Source organism: Xiphophorus maculatus, chromosome 3 (genome assembly GCF_002775205.1).
Source record: "Xiphophorus maculatus strain JP 163 A chromosome 3, X_maculatus-5.0-male, whole genome shotgun sequence".
Lineage (NCBI taxonomy): Eukaryota > Metazoa > Chordata > Actinopteri > Cyprinodontiformes > Poeciliidae > Xiphophorus > Xiphophorus maculatus.
Genome location: NC_036445.1, coordinates 7,471,473 through 7,488,848, shown reverse-complemented (window position 1 = coordinate 7,488,848; position 17,376 = coordinate 7,471,473). Strand labels below are relative to the sequence as shown.

The 17,376-nt window shown below is 36.0% G+C and overlaps 1 protein-coding gene across 1 annotated transcript in view; it reads left to right on the top strand.

Moving 5' to 3' along the window:
- znf385d (zinc finger protein 385D) overlaps positions 1–10,561 on the top strand; it is a 97,288-nt gene extending 86,727 nt beyond the window's left edge. Inside the window, exons 6-8 of the mRNA XM_023331120.1 lie at positions 2,820–3,001; positions 6,868–6,969; positions 9,526–10,561. Coding sequence (XP_023186888.1) covers positions 2,820–3,001; positions 6,868–6,969; positions 9,526–9,768 — 527 coding nt within the window. The 3' untranslated portion in view covers positions 9,769–10,561. The remainder of the gene's footprint in view (positions 1–2,819; positions 3,002–6,867; positions 6,970–9,525) is intronic.
- Positions 10,562–17,376: the final 6,815 nt, after the last annotated feature.

Sequence of the window (17,376 nt, the reverse complement as noted above, 5' to 3'; positions counted from 1 at the left end):
AAGACATTTTCCCTTGTTTGCAGTGAAATAATCTGCCAACAGGACAAGAACTTTTTCATCAATTTTAAGGAATTATTGGCTTGAGCCCTTGCAATTTGCTGAAAAATCACTTGTAAGTTAGTTTTTTCTTATTTCAAGTGTAATAAGATATCTGCACTAGAAACTAAACAAAAGTATTTGGTAATATTTGTGTTTTTGTATTGTATCTATCGACTGATAAAGTCTTAAATCGTGATGCACGTTTTCAGCAGTTCTGTATAGAAATAATGTTTCCAAATCCCTCTGCCAACAAAATGTTTCAACATACGACATCATAATGAGTCTGTTGCTTTTCACAACCACCAGCATCCAGTTGATTTATATAAAAAGGAAATTCTTGGAACATTTCAATACTTATCTGCAGGATTCCCAGCATGACTGTCACAGAAACTCCTACACAATAAAACTCTCAGTTGAGCACAGACAGATTAATAGTTACACCACCTTGTGCAGAACGCAGCTTTGATTCAGAAGAGAGAACAAGTTCCTTTCATAACCAAACAGCTGGAGTTTTCTCTGACATCTTTTGTTCTGCCAGTCATTTTTTAGTCTTTGTAACATTCAGAAAGAAATTCTACCATTTATTAAAGCGTTGATACGTTTCACAGTTTGGACTCCTTTTGCAAATGGCTTCATATGTTGGTAGTATGAATGCAAATTACCATTTTTTGTGACTTCATATATATTAAAAAATATATAGAAATGTAAACTATATTTCTTTTCCCCTGAGGTTTCATAACCTCTTGTGTGACGTAAACATTACTGAACATGTTTTATGGTGGAGTTGGTGCAACAATTACTGCAAGGATGAACTGATGTATAAACTATCACAATATTTTGTGGTACTGTTGTGAGAATGATAAAAAAATTATGTTTAAAAGACTATTTAATACTTATTTTTTAGGTAACTGTATGGCTATGACTACATGGAACAGCATTCATGGGGCCACAAACACAAATACTGCTTTTGGAAAAACATAACTGAAACTACACATAGTAACTACATTTAATCATATTTTCAGATTTACTGATATTTATTGATGCTCTAACGGAACAAACAGTGGAGAAAAATATTAAAAATAACATTTCTGATAACGTTGTCAGTCCTGGTTTTTTTTCTAACATTATTAACTGAATGTATGGAAACAACAATAAATGAGAATTCTTATCTTAATAAGACGTTTGCTACAATAAATGATTTATTGAACCAGACTACAGACACATAAAAATGATAAATGTTTTGCTTTGGTGGGATGTGGTACAGTTACGGTTGTACAATAAGTAAATAATGGGGCTCCATACACAACCCTGAGGAACGCCACTCCTGAGTGAGATGGAGAAGGGAAGTTTAAGGTCCAGAAAATATTTGCAAGTTCGGATTTTGTCCAAAAGCAGATGGTGTTGGAGAGTCCCTGACGTAGTAGCTTGTTAAATCTGGAGTTTAAATTAACGGAAAGCATCACTTAAAACAAGGGTGTCCAAAGTGCGGCCCGGGGGCCATTTGTGGACCAAGGAGTAGTTTTGTTTGGCCCCTGGTCACAGGTTGAGAATAGTTTTAATGGTATAAAACTGATCAGCAAATAAAACTGATGCTGATGGAGACTTTTTGTGTTTGTCCTTGTATTAGATTTTCAGTTACAAATCTAAAACAGAACATTTTAGGTACAAAACAAGTCCTTTTCTTTTATTGGTCGTATTTTTGTTTTGTTTTGGCATGTTGCTTTAAGTAGGGCCATAAATCTCCAGCAAAAACAGGCTTCATCACAGCCAATATGGCCTAAATATGGTTTGTTTTCAACTTGACAATTTTGGCCCACAGTACAAATCAGTTCGTTGATTTAAAGCATTGAAGAACATGGTGCGTTTACATGCTACTTGTGCGCTTGGAAATAATCTGCTTTATCGTCCATGAAGCACACCGGGGCTTAGGTCCGGTCCGGTTCGGTCCGGTCCGGCTACTTGTTCTGCTAGCAGCTTGTCATGCAGATCCAGTTGATAATAAATGAAAGTTATCCATCTCACAGAAACAGATCCATCACATGAAGGCAAAAATAAACACGAATATCTGCAGCTTTTTCAAACTGATATTTTTAAAAAAGTAATAATTGGTCATGTTTAAACTTTTGATGTCACAACTTTTCTCTTGTTCTTCTTTTGTGTTGCTTTCAGAGGCTGTTAACTTTTTGGTAACTGTGTGTCAGAAACAGCATCAGTCTTTGAGAGTCAGGCGCTTTATGCCTTGGTAAAGGTTTTTAGTAACCTGGGTTTTGTTTTTTTCCTCTGTAATGAGGAATTCTATTTAATAATAATAATACAGAATGTCAAACTCAGCTTACTTCCAATTAGTGTTTAGAGAAGCTACAAACCCTGTTAGTAAAGCAGGCTGTGTTTCTTTTGCTGTCATAAATATGAGCCTTACTGACTTTCATGCTGTTCAGTTCAAAAGGCTAAAGAGCTTCAGAGCTGCATGTTTTCTGTTTCCAATAAAAACTGTAAAAACCTTGAGAGTGTTCCTCTAACCCTGTTTCTTTGTGGGTTAGTAATTGTCTCTCCTGAGTCAAACGCAGCTCAAAGCTTTTAAACTGGTGAGTCTTTGATCGGGGATGTTTTGGGATAATTTACAAGCTGACCCTTCAACTCTGATTCTCGTATTTCAGAAGTCACCCGAGCCAGCAGCGGCAAACCCCGTATTTGAACTTCTTTTCCTCCCTCCCTCCGGCCGTTTCTCCAGAGGTGACAATCATGTCGTGACACGTCTCGTTTCCTGTTCCGACCCGCAGGTACGAAGCACAAGACGATGCTGGAGGCCCGCAGCGGCGTGGGCTCCATCAAGTCTTTCCCTCGACCGGGAGTCAAAAGCAAATTGGCTTCATCCTCCAAATCATCAACTGGCCTGCAGAACAAAACCTTTTACTGTGAGACGTGTGACGTGCATGTCAATTCAGAGACGCAGCTAAAGCAGGTGAGATTCACAGACCTGGAAACTGGGTTTTAGTTTGAAATTGAGACGTAATTTCAAAGAAAATGCTAATTTAATTGTTTTTTGTTATTCTTTTTGAGTTTTTTTTAACCAAATACTGTGTTTCTCACACAAGTGTGTCACCTTGAAATTCACAGAATTGAGCCGGAATAATTAACACAATAAATTATTCACATTTGCATAACATGTCAAAATATTTAATGGAAAGGCTCAACGTGGCGCTTTCTGAGGGCTGTGGGAAGCCAACACACCTCCCTCATGTGTGCTGTTGCATCAGCTGAAGGAGGATAAGGAAGGAAATAATAAATCAGAGCACAACCCCGTACTTTATGCAAATGATGTCTTTGAATACTGAAACTGACACACAGGCTGCTGTAATGCAGCTCCGCTTGCTGATCCGTCCATGTATTATTAGGCAGAATGAGGGATCGTATGCAGAAGAGTCATGTTGGGGTAAAAGGATTCCCCTTCTGTCACGTTTATGACATAAAGTACAGCGCAAGAATCTTTAACTACTCATAATTTCTCCATATTTTCCCTCCAACCCACCAGAAATCCTTACAGCATGTTAACACTACCCAGGTTTTTCTGTAATTAATCTCTCTTCAAGTAAAATGTGAGACATTGTCAGTTTTGCTGAGTTTTGCTTTGTCTTTATTTATTTAAAAGGGGTCATATTATGCTAAATTTACATTTTAAGTTTCTGTTCTTCCATTTTGGGGTATTCAGCTTTGAAAATCAGCCCAGGGCTTAAAAAAAAACACTTTATTGGCAATGGATTATTGATTTTTGGTTGTATGTATATTTTGATGGAGAAAAAATCCAAAATAAATTCAAACTTGTGCATAAAAATGTAACTTTTTTTATCATTGCAGCTGTACATTGTTTAATTGTTGCATCCTTGGAACAGAAAAGTGCAGATAAATCATTAACCCTGAATGATTAGTAAGTGTAAATAAACCAATATAATATTTTATATGTAAAAGGTTCATTTCTCGATCTCTGCAGTTTGGTCCCAAACCTTCGTTTGATTTGTTTTACGTCAGAAATCGGCCCGGTGTTGTCAGAGCCAGTCTTGATGTTTCTCTCTGAAAAACAAACAGGTTTTCTTTAACTTTTCACATCTGAAGAGCAGAGATTCCCACAAACAGGACGCGTCCCGGACGGTGAAGAATTTATGAAGCAGCTCCAAGCCAAGGCAAAAGTGTGAATGTACGACCCTCTGCAAGGACTGAAGAAATTTAAACCGGGGCATAAATCAGGTTTTTGGTAACAGGATGTACCCACACTGACCACACAGCTGTTTGTCATATTTCAGCAAGAGGAAAGCCACATTCTCCTCGCTATTTAGCAACATGCTAATAAATCAAACCATGGCAGGCTCAATAAACCCATAAAGTTGAAATAGTTCTCACCAGTTAGCCAGGAAGTATGGTTGTTTGTACACGGACAAAAGTGTCAACTCATCTAAACTTTTTAATATTTTCAAGATTTTTACATTTATTTCCATGCTTTTAATTGACATCCAAACTGTCTGGCCAGGAATAAGTTCCCAAAGGAAAAGTTTGGATGTTTTAATCAGGTGCTATAATTCAGTTCTCTTTAGTTAAAGAGCCTCGGAAAAGTTTTCATCCTCCTTAAAATTTCTAACCTGGTGTCACATTACAAACAGAAATCACCAAATATTTTTTAAATTGGGATTTTCTGGACATTCAGCTCCACTGATTTTCCATTTAATTGACCAACATTTCTGTTTAAACTGAAGAAAAACATCGCCACAGCATGATGACGCCGCCACCATGTTTCAGTATGGAGTTGGTCAGAGTTGGGTAGTAACTAGTTACATTTACTTGAGTAACGTTTTTGAAAAAAATTACTTTTACTACACTGTACTTTTTATTTCTACTTGAGTAATTTTATGATGAAGTATTTCTACTCTTGAGTAAAATTTCTATGTTTTCTATCCACTGAATGAAAAACAAACATTTTAACCAAAAATCCACCAGACACAAACACACACCTGCAGTTTTTGTTAAAGTTTCATAAATTTTTTATTGAAAGAAACTGATTTGGAAAAAAATTATTTTGCCTGATTTTGTTATATTTTGTTACATATATGAATTATTGCCATTTTGGTTCTTAAAATACCAAAATTTCTACTTAACTTTATATTTTGGTCCACCTGTTGATGTAATTATTAAATATGAAATGATTGATAATTTGATCAGTTACTCTGTACTTGAGAAGACATTTTGTTAAATACATTTTTACTCTTACTTCTACTTTTTACTTTTACTTGAATATAATTTTAAAGTTGCAGTATGTAACGTTATTTTTGAATATTTATTAAAATTGTCACTGTGGTTTTGAATTGTCAAAAACAACAAATCAGAGCCAGGAGGTGGGTTTTAGTGCTGTCAGTCAACCTCGTGTACACGCTGCTAATTATGCTAACGGCCAATTTACCGTTTCAGAAAAAACCCTTTATCTGCCTTTACTGGATAAACAGTAACAGCTTAGGCTAGTTAGCATGGCTAGTTAGCTCCTGTAAATGCTAGTGAGCGCTGCGTGCAGGAGAATGATTGTCAGTACTAAGACCCTCCTCCTGGCTCTGATTGGTTGTTTTTAACCAAGCTGTGTATTTCTGCAGACAGCAGTAGGACCCCATGAAGGAGTTTGATTTGTGACAGTTTTAACAAATATTTATAAAAAAATTATATATACAAACTGCAGCTTTAATGTGCAGTGTCTTTATTTTTTCCACATATTTGCATATTGTAAAAGTTATTTTGGTTAAGTCTGACCACAGTGTTTTCTTCTCCGTGTTTAAATCGGACTTCCTGTGGTTTTCTCTCATTTAAGTTGTCTTCTCTACAGATTATTTATGTTTTTGCTTTTTTTTTTTTTTTTTTATCTAAGGCCGTTACTGATAAATTTCAGATTCACATAGAAAAAACAACGGTAAGGTTTTCTTTTTTTTTTTCTTGCACACTCAATGGTCGCCTGCTGGTTAAACGATAACAACAATGACTTCTGCCTCGTGTTTTTTACTCCGTTGCCGTGGTTACACAGCCGGCCATGAAAATGTGGAAAGTAGTCGTGGACATCCAGAGGCAATCAGCTTTTATTCTTCAGCTGCAGATGTTCTTACTGCTGCACATTTCTTTAAGTTTAACGCTTTAATCTCAGTCACTTTTAACGACTGCTGTTAATCGATTAGACAAATTGATCAGATTAATCACGCTTGAAATGTGAATAGGCACATTTTAAATATTGTTTTAAATCAAGTGTCTGAAGATTCCTCCAGATTTTCATATTCAGGAAGTTTAAAAGAAGTAATTTTGTTTCAAATGTTAATAATGGCTGAGAAAATAATCAGAGTTGAATGTTTGTTCAAATTTATTTAGAGTTGCTGAGTGAAAATCTGTTGTTATCTGAACCCTTAATGTTTTCTACGATGGAGAATTAGGGCCCCGCAAAAAAAATAAAGTAAAATAAAAATCCAAAAATAAAGTCATATTCTTATAAGAATAAAGTTTTACAAGAATAAAACAAAAATAAAGTCGTATTTCGAAAATGGTCATTATGAATTTTTATACCCTAAGACTTTGTCGTAGTTTTTTTTTTTTGCATGAACCAGCTGTTATTGGAAAAAAGATACTGATTATTAATAGCTACTCTGTTCAGCCCCAATTAATTAAAATAATTTATTAATGGTTAAAAAAATAAATTAAGCATGTTTCATGTTACGTTTTTCTTCACTGTAACATAAAATCTCAAAGTGAACAAAGTGAATTGGTTCCTTCTTTCATGTCATTGAAATTTTTCCTCCCTTGTTTCTTTTTTAGCACATCAGCAGTCGGCGTCATAAAGATCGAGCGGCAGGTAAACCAGCGAAGCCCAAATACAGTCCCTACAGCAAACCTCAGAAAGGCCAGACCAAACAGCCGGTGAGTCTCTGCAGACAGAAAGTCCGTTTCCAAACCAACCAGTCGTCGTGTCGACAACAGACACTCGTACAACACCGCACCAGAGTCATTATGTACGGGAAAAAAAGTGGAGCAGATTTCCACCCAAAAACACCAACATTTTTGGTTTCATCTCAGAAATTTTCTGGATAGAAAATTTGAAATTTCTGACTATGAAAAGTTGAAAATTTGCTTAAAAAAAAGATTAGTCCCAAAAATTTTCTAGAAAAAATTACTTTTGGAGCTCAGAAATCTCCAGGTTTTACTAGAAAACTTCAGGGAAATTTCAGATTTTTTTTCAAACTTTTTTTTTTTTACAAAATTTTTTGACTTTTTGAGTTCAAATATTTCCTTTTTTCTAGAAAATGTCTGAGATTAACCTCAAAATTTCAGATTTTTTTTCTATCAAAATATTCAACTTTCCAAGCTCAGAAATTTCCAAGTTTTCTCCAAATTTTTGTTTACAAAATGTTTAACTTTTGGAGTTCAGAAATTTCCATGTTTTTCTAGAAAACCCCTGAGATTAATCTAAAATTTAAAAGTCGCCAAGTTTATTTCTAACACATTTTTGACTTTTGGAGCTCAAAAATGTTCTTGTTTTATTTAGAAAAATTCTGAGATTATTCAAAACATTTCTGGACTGAAATTTACTCCTTTTTTATTTTTTCTACCTGTAACATCCCTGATACGCCGTTGTGGATTTGTCAGCTCATGCGCAGCAGCAGTTTCATCTTTTACCTTCGTGGTAGGAGGATTGTTGTTGGAGAGAAAATTGGAAAAATCAGTGAGCAGTTTTAGGATTTCTCCATGAAGTGATCTTAGATAAGTCACATTCTGTCCAGCCGACCGCACCTGACTCGGTAAAATGTCAGCTTTTATAAGCGGACCACCTGCTAGCACGCTTTTATTAAGGAACGCTACGGCCTAATTTGAAGCCTTGATATTTTATTGACAGAAATAGCATGTCTGGTCCAGCATGCTGCAGGAGGAATGCAGGCTTGGGTCGATTACTGTTTAAACGTGATTGTAAATGTCATATTTAACTTATTCTGAGGATTGTGGTCGGACACATCAAAGCGGCTCACTTTGATAAACCCCAGAACAAAAGAGAGAGCAGAAATAACTTTTTATTGACCTGGGGTCGTTGTTGAACTTTCTGGAACCTGGCAGCAAATCGTTGCTCTTTTCTGGCTCCAGTTTTTGATTGTCACATACGGTAGATATAAAAAGAACCATGTGGGTTTAATGTGGGGAGCTGTTAATCTTACAAAAAAGCCCAAGACGACGTCGTTCATCACACCCACTGTTTGCAGAGACCAGGCAGCAGGGATATCAGTGAGGGGGAAATGGCTTTTTCTGAAACCCATCATTGACTGAGTTAACGGAGAGGAGCTCCTCTGATGAGCGCCGCGTACAGAGCGCTTCCCGTTGGGCTGCGACGCACCAGCCGCTTATTGATAACCTGTGACGGCGGCTGCTACGCTGGGAGGACGCAGCCTTTTCATCACTGATACACAAGATTAAGCCTGATAACTGTGGTGACATTAACACGCCACGAGGATTTTCATTTTTATGCTTTTCAGATAAAACTACATGACAAAAACACAAAAACTGGCCGTTACTTTAAGATTAGAAACATCTATTTGGGAGGGTTTTCTTGGAGAGACCAATTTATTGTCTTGCTTCGATGATTTGTCACATGAGCTATTTATCTTTCGACTGTCAGACAGCAGCAGAGCTGTGGGAAGAAACTTACTCCATGTCTGGCGACCAGATCAGAAAGATGTTTTTATACCTAGCTGTAAAAAAACACCATATCTAACCAGGGTTATGCCTAGCTGTAGGTATACCTAGCTACAGATAAACCTAGCACAGCTAGCTATCTAGTTATCTGTAATCAAAATGGTCTGTAGGAAAGATAGAAAATGTTACTTTGTTGGACAATTTAACTGATTTCTGCAGAAGACGGTGCCACTGCAAAAACACCAAATCTAACCAAACACTTTTGGTCCAGTTTCTAATGCAAGTATCTTAGTACATTTAAAATAAGACAGAACTAAGTGTCTTATTAGGCTCCTTCACACACCGCACAAACTACAGCACCAGCCCAACGCAGAACCCCGCCCATTAGCAATATTTTCTTAATATTGATTTTTAAAAGTACTACTTGCACTGGCAGATTATTTCACTTATAACACATTTTTTAAATAATCTGTCGGTGGAACTAGATCTTATTTGAAATTATTGACTTAAACCAAGCTCCTGTATCTTGCTGAAAAGTTACTTGTCAGTTAGTTTTGTCTTATTTCAATTGTTGCGAGATATTTGCACTTAGAAACTGGACCAAAAGTACTTGGTTAGATTTGGTGTTTTTGCTGTAACTTTCTTTTTACCTGAACAGTTTTTCACAAGCTGGTAGGCTTCATGGCCACAAAAATGTTTCTCATTTGATATTTTGTCTTTAAAACTGAACAGTGTCTGTGGATTAAAGTTATTCCTTTATCAATCTGAAATGCTTGTTGTGTCTCTTACTCCCAGATAAAGCTGATCTTAGGAAAGGAGCCTCAGTGTCGCCCTCTGACGGCTCAGATCCTTCCCGCTCACTTGGCAGCGGTTGCCGCCGCCATCGGAGGCTCGTTCACACACCGCACAAACCATGGCGCCAGCCCAACGCCGAACCCAGCCCTTTTCCAGACTCAGGCGCTCCCCGCCGCACTGCTCCGCCCGGCCCCCGGGCCTGTCAGGACCTCTCATCCACAAGTCCTCTTTGCCCCTTACTGAGCCTCGTCCGCCTCAAAGACCAAACCGCGTGGAGTCACTGCAGCCCCCTACTATGCATCAGATTACTGGACATCTTCAAGCCGCCATGTTGGAACCTCCAGCTCCTCATTCGGGTGGTTCATTCAAAGCAACCGGAGCTTCTTGTGCTGGATTTATTTCTCCGATCCTGACCGAACGAGCTTTCAGTGCCATGGCTAACCCGTCCCGGACCGACCCGGAACTACAGTACATCGTACCGCAATAATGTATAAGACTAACCCTGTGAACTATGCAGTGTTGTTGCGTCCTGACTGGAATCTGGTGCGTGGCGCTTGGATCTTTGCTGACATGGAGGAGTCACTCATAAGTTAAACAGGTTGTTACTGGTACCGAGCTGGAGAAGCCCTCCTCTGTTCCTGTATGCACTTTAAGCTCTTTCTCTGATGTCTACAGTAGATGGTTAGACCTGTTAGGTGGTTACTGTGTCTTGTAAAGTGTGTGTGTGTGTGTTTCTTTTTTGCATTTGTCTCTGCATATCTTTATGTGTGTGTTGGGGAATGTTGGGCTACATGTGTGTGAGTGTGAGAGATATTTCTAAATCCATCGTAAGCCATTCCAGTTGTTATCCAGCATCCATCGTCGCCTACTGTCTCACTGCAAAAACACTAAATTACACCAAGTATTTTTGGACTAGTTATAGTGAAAATCTCTTAACATACAAAGAAAAAGCCAAATCAACTTAGAAGTAACTTTTAAGCAGAATATGAGAGCTTGTTTTAGAAAATAATTTCTTAATACAGCTTATTTCACTTAAACTTTTTTTCTCATAAGTGAAATAATCTAGAACTTTTTCATCGGTATTGTGTGTTTTCCAGTTACAGGGTGCCATTTTATAGCACAATCAAGCAAGTATGTTAGCTTCAGGTGTTATAAAAATGCTATATCAAATATGGCTTAAAGGAAGTTTGACTTTGTAATTTGACGCCTCTGTCTCTTTAAGAGCTCCTGCTCTTTCGGAAGCTCTGCCTTCAGGAAGTCATCACAACATGGCTGCTCTATTAACCCTTTAACAACGTTTTTACCAGCGCTTCAGTGAAAAGTAGCTTCTATAATGAGCTCAGCAGGTGAGCTGTTACACCAGGTGTCTGCTAATTGCTGCTGACTAGTCTGAAGGAGCAGGAGACGGCTGCTCTGTGAGGCGGTAGCTTGGGAACTGCAGCTCAGAGGAGGAGTGGCGCCTCGAAGGCGGAGCTAGGTCCACCCTAGTGTTTTGAACAGCCGAATGGTTGCCATGGAGATTAAAAGATTCTCAAACGTGTATGAAAGAATCAAAGCAACTCCAGTTTTTGATGAGGGAATGACATTATAACATGATATAAAGCTCAAAAAAGTATTTTCTTTTTCATGATACTGGCCCTTTAAGGAATTATTGACTTAAAACAAGCTTCTATATTTTCTTGAGAAGTTGCTTGTGAATTTGTTTTGTTTTATTTCAATTGTATTAAGACGTTTGCAGTAGAAACTGGAACAAAATTACTTGGTTAGATTTTGTTTTTGCAGTGTTCTGGCCAGAGGGACCACAAAAGCTTGTTGTGTTAAATGTCGTGTAAAAGATGAACAATTTCAAATAAAAGAATCCTAATTTGTTATTGATTGTGTCCCTTTAATCATTATCAGTACAGGGAAAATCGGCAGCTTTATATATATAGATATATCTATATATATCTATATATATAAATCTGCTTTTGGTTGTTTCTTTATTTTTTCCTCATTTTTGTGTGATGATGATGATTTACTTTTGCGAGTTTTAATAATAGATAATGGCCTAATGAAAACACTTCAGTGTTTCAAATCAGCAAACTGATTTTAATAATGGATAAAAACCCTGAATGAATATAAAATCAGTTTTTAAATGATTATTAAATTTCTAACAGGAACCTAAAACACGTTTGTTCCATAAACCTGCATGTTATAACTGGAAATGGGGAGAAATTTGAGCATGACCTTTTTGACACCATGCTACAAAATTCTAGATGCAAACTTTGACTAGGCCACTCCAATAAAAATCTGGATTGTGAACTGAATGTACATATATGTTTATGGATTATTGTTTAGCTGAATAACCAAAGCGCTCTTCTCTTTTGGGTCATGAACTGACGGCCATCTGTTCTCCCTTTGTGCCATTTCTGATCAATAACAATGATTGTGTTTCTTTTTGGATTTCTTGGATAAAGGAATCATATTTTGGTTTTTGAGATTGTTCAGTCTATTTTATAGCATCATAAAGATTCTATTAAAGCGATTACTTTATTTAAAAAATTTAATAAATCTGTAGAGGCAAGTAATTTTTTATTTTTTTCAAACTCAATTTTAATTTTATTTTCTATCAATTGGTTTTCAGTCATTTAATTATTCCTCATCGGTTTATCTGTGAACTCCAAAAACATTAAAACCCACAGAAACGGTGACAAAGCCAGAGATAATCAGGATTTGATGATTTTTAGCTTCAGTGGAAACATGATGTGTTTTTAAATGACATTGTAATTTAAAGCCTGAATGGATTTATTGAAAAGGAAAACAGTGAGAGGCTTCATTAAGTAGAGGAAAAGTTTCTCTGTTTGATCATTTTATGAGTCCAAAACGTGCTGGATCTGGGAACTTTTGAAAACCTGAGCTGTAGTTAAAGTAAAAATGTTCTTTATCAAAGAGAAACATGCATACTGCTGTTTCATGTTCATTAAATTCAGCTCTGCTTTTTGATGTAGAGAAAATGCTCCCTAAAGTCCTTCACAGTTATTTCTTATCCAGTTAATTATCCAAATATTTTCATATTTTGTATTTTAAAAAAGAGACTTATTTAAAAGATTTTTTAACGTGTGGCATTAATCCAGATTAAATGCTTCTGGTTTTATGTAGGTTAAGTTTACCAAATTATTTCTATTTGCTAAATGTCAGAATAATTTAAACTTTTTTCTTCTTCAGATTTACACGTTTACATGTGTAAGTCTGAAACAGAGCATTAAACACAAACTTTACATAATTAATAAAAGCAAAACAAAACCGAAACACAATAATAGCATAAAATCTGTTTTTAGAAACGACAACTACAAAATAAAATAAAAATAAAATAAAAGCAAAAAATGCAAACTAAATAAAAGCTGGAGACTAAATATTACTCCTTTTTATGTTCTGTGGATTTTCTGATTAAACTGCTGCAACTAAACAAAGTCTTGCTAAATTTCTCATTAACTTGTGATATTTTAATATAATTTACAATTATTTTATCATTTTTATAACCTTAACCCATGACTTTTTATACAGTCTGTTTTAGTAATTATCAGATAAAATTCTGTGTATTAGTGTCAATTAAAACATTTTACACTTTAATATGCCTTAAACATAACTGTAAGTTAGTAAATAAATGAACTAACTATGAAAATACAGATGTCTTTATTGAACCAACTGAGTTTTTTATATATATTTATAAGGTTTGAACTGGATGTTCAGATGTTTTCTGTTCACGCCCGATCTTAATAAATCTGACTGAGGTTCTGTTTACTGCAGCCAGTCAGACCCAAATACATAATTTAGCATTTGCTCTGCGGTTTTAAGCAAACATTACCAGAGTGAACTCGCTCTATTTTCAGCTGTGAATAATTACACATTTTGAGTCCTAAGTGTTTTCAGTAGCAGAGCTGTGTTGAGTCTAAATAAACCAGTGTGTGTGGGGTGTGTGTGTGTGCATGTGTGTGTGTTTATGGTAATTTGTCACCCAGTGAGAATTACCACTGTGTTCATTTTTAGTTTTCCTGTAGAACATGAGCTTATTTACTCCCAGTTTTAGACACTTCTGTGTTTGTTTGAGGATTAAAACATTCTTTAATACAGGAGGGAAACAGGAGAAAGTCCAGCCTGTTGTTACTCAAACCCAGTGTGATTTGTTTTTTCTCCTGAATTAAATAGTGGCAAATGTATCAATGCTTTAATAGGTATATAAAAGTCCAATCTGCTGGGTTAATTTAGATAAAGAACTTCTTGATCTAATTTGGATAATTAACTGAGCTTAATGTACTGTTTCATTACTGGGATTAATTGAAATCTATGTTATTAAAATGATTTTTTTATTATTTGTAAAGTGCCTCAAGATAACATTTTTTGTGAATTGGCATTAAAAGCAAACTGAATTTAATTGAAAAAGGACATTTACTACAAACAAAATTGTAAAATAGTAAATTTTGAGGCATTAAAAATAAAATGTTACATTGATTCAAATCTGTTCCCACATTTAACGTGACGTATGTAAATATTGCGCTATTTAACTGAAAAAACGCATAATATGTTTGAACATAAAAATAAGTTTTTGACATTCGTAAGTTAATATTTTTTGACATTTTTCAATAGGAGTCTCGTTTATCTTCAGCTTCCTGGTAGACGACTGAAAAGTTTAAGTCAAAACTGTCAAATCTGAACTTGATCATCCACCTAAAATGATAAAAAGTAAATAAACATTAATCCCAGAGCATGGTGCTGCCACCACCATGTTTTTCTGTAGATATTGTCTCCTTTATGTTTTGTGTCAAACACATTTGAAATTGTGACGCAGAGGTTTAGTTTATTCGCAGAGTTTCAGTTTTGGATATTTTCTCTCCAGCATTACTGCTCGGTTCAGACAAACAGAGATAGATCTGCATGTAGCACACTAAAAGTACTTTCCAGACATTTCTGCAGCTCCTTCTTGTTGCTGTCAGCCCATTGGCAGCCTCTCAAACCAGTTTCCATCTGGACTTTTCTACAGTTTTGGAGAAATGTCCAGTTTCCGTAGTGTCCCTCTCATCCCGTTTCCTCTTCTGCTTGATGGCTGCCTTCACTATGCTGTGGTATATGTATATTTTTTTAAATTGTGGATGTATTTCCCTTCCACTGACCAATACATTTGACAAATCAGTTCCAATTGATCCTTCATAATCTCAAAGCTTAATGGAAATGAGCAAATGACATTAAAATTATGAATCGGATTATTTGTAATTGATGGCAGATGTGAACTAAAGGCTGAAACTAAAGTATTAGTTAACATATTTTTCAAGATTTCCCTAAAATACTTAAATTTCTATAAGATATTGTATAATATTATAATTATGCTGCCTTCGAAATCAATTCATAACCTTTGCACCTTTCCAGATTAGACGATATCAAAAACGTGATTGTTGTGTAAATTGGTTTTAAAAAATACAACAATAAATCTTTAGCTATGAGCTTCAGCAAACAGTATACACAAAGTATACACAAAGCCTAATAAACAACATAACTTTACATTCATTAACAACATTACTGTGTTCGCCAGTTAAAAACCAGTCCATGCTGAATGTCCATCTCTATCCGCTCTGGTTCGCTTCCAGTTCGCTGCTATACCTCAAAAAAGGTATTTTCACTCAGATAATCCCACATCAATACTAAGAACATGACGCAAATATCTGACGTACCTTAAAATACAAAGCTGCAGACAGCTAGCCAACTTCGGGGTTGCCATGGCAACATGAAGACAAACGGCAGCTAAGCGCCGGTTACGCTAAAATGACCGGCAGAGCTGCAACAGACTGATTCCGCTTCTGAACTCTTTAATAGATGACTTACAAAACAACATTTAATTTACTTTTGGAAATGTTATGGTAAGTAAACATGCAAGTAGAAGCCGACATGCTATAAATAGTATCTAAGCTAGCTTTAGCTTTTTAGCTTTTTTCAGCGTTTACATGGATTTGTTTCACACTTGGGACATGTAGGTCAACATGCTATTGATAGCCTACATGCTACTATTAGTATTTGGGCTAGATTTAGCTTCTTAGCTAATTTTAGCTGTTACATAGATTTTTTTCACACTGCATGGTTAACATGCTATTGATAGCCTACATGCTATCATTTACCATTTTAGCTCATTTTAGCGGTTTTGCATATTGAACATAGTATACTACCTAGCATTTTTATTAGCATTTTTGTTTTGAATTTGAAAAATCCACTACTTTGTGGTGATCTATTACATAGATTCTCAGTGAAACCCTTGTACGTTTGTTGTAATATGATGCCTTTAAAAAAAACCCTCAAGAGCAGAAAGGCTCCATTTCTCCTCGCCTCCTTTTTTCAAGGAGGCAGGAAAAGAAATCTGACATTTTACCAGGGGTGTGTCAGATACACAAAATCTACAGTGCATGCCTGCAGACTCACCATAAATACACTGATTAAGTCTGACATCTGAAATCCAACATTGCTTCAATCCATTTAGAAAAATAAAACATCACAGAGTAAAGCAGGTCAGCATGTCGGAGAGACTGTAATCCACCCCGACAACATAACTCAGACAGTGCATCTTTAAACCGGTGAACTTTTCCATGAACCCCAACCACATTCATCTACTCTTTGTTTGTTGCACATCTAGCCAACACTCTTCCTGATGCATGAGAGTTGGCTTTCCATCAAGATGAAGGGTGTTTTTCCCACCAAACCCCTCCTCAACAAGCCAAAAGCAATACACAACGAGTCGCCTGCCGCTCTCTGGCCACCATTTCAGTTCCAGTTAAAGCCACTGGAGAAAGGATTACAAATATCTGTAAGTGGGATGTGGGGCAGCTCTGTTCTGCTGTTTAAAGGAGCCATCAGCAGAGACGGAGCGTGATTCCTCCAATGTCAGCAGGGAAAGTGCTGCGGACAGCTGGAAGTTCAACCAAGCGAGCACTGGAATGGAGATTAGGCCAGAATGAGTCATGATGGGGGAAAATGTCAGATCATTAGGCTATTAGTGGAATCAAGTGGACCTTAACTTCTGCATGTTTCAGGAATATAAATAATGACAAATAAAAGCTGCCAAGTTTTTATTTTTTGTAGCAAAAACCTTAAAATACTGATGGTAAAAGGGAAAATATCTTGGTAAGTAAGCCAGTAAAATCAATAATTTTAATATAGAACTAAATCCAAAAAAGGAACTGAAGTAGAGGTGCTGAAAAACATTGAGAATCATAATTTATAGTTCAGGGAATTATGATTTGGTTTAAAATTAGTTTAAGTTGTACGTTTTTGCTGCTCCTATTTTGCATACACATCCACTCGACCACAATAATTATTCGACTTTATTTAAGAAAAGGCCTGTTAGCTAAGCTAACGTAATACTGGTTATTTAAGTTACTGATGCACAAACCTATTATGGAACCTTATATTATTGTTTTAAAAATATTCTGTCTTTTACTCTTGTCAGAATCTCTAGACCATTTGAATAGAAAAACTGGTTTCTGAATCAAAATAATTTCTAAATCTAATCGAATCGTTAGACACTGAAAAATTAACATGCCTACACTGAATATCTCCTCATCTGGGGTTAAATAAATTATTTTAAATGTTCCAGTTTTTGGTACATTTCTTATTGTATCTGGAAATTTCATTGTAGTACTATTTTAATGTACTTTATGTCCTATAGATTTCACAACATCACATTTAATAGTAGTCTATTCTCATCATAATGCCATGTTTATGATACATCTAATTTTACTAACATTATGGGAGTACATTCCTTCATTAACCTGATTTTAGCATTATTAGTCAATAGGCTCGTTGCACGTCATCTTCCGGGTTCGGGGATAAGCG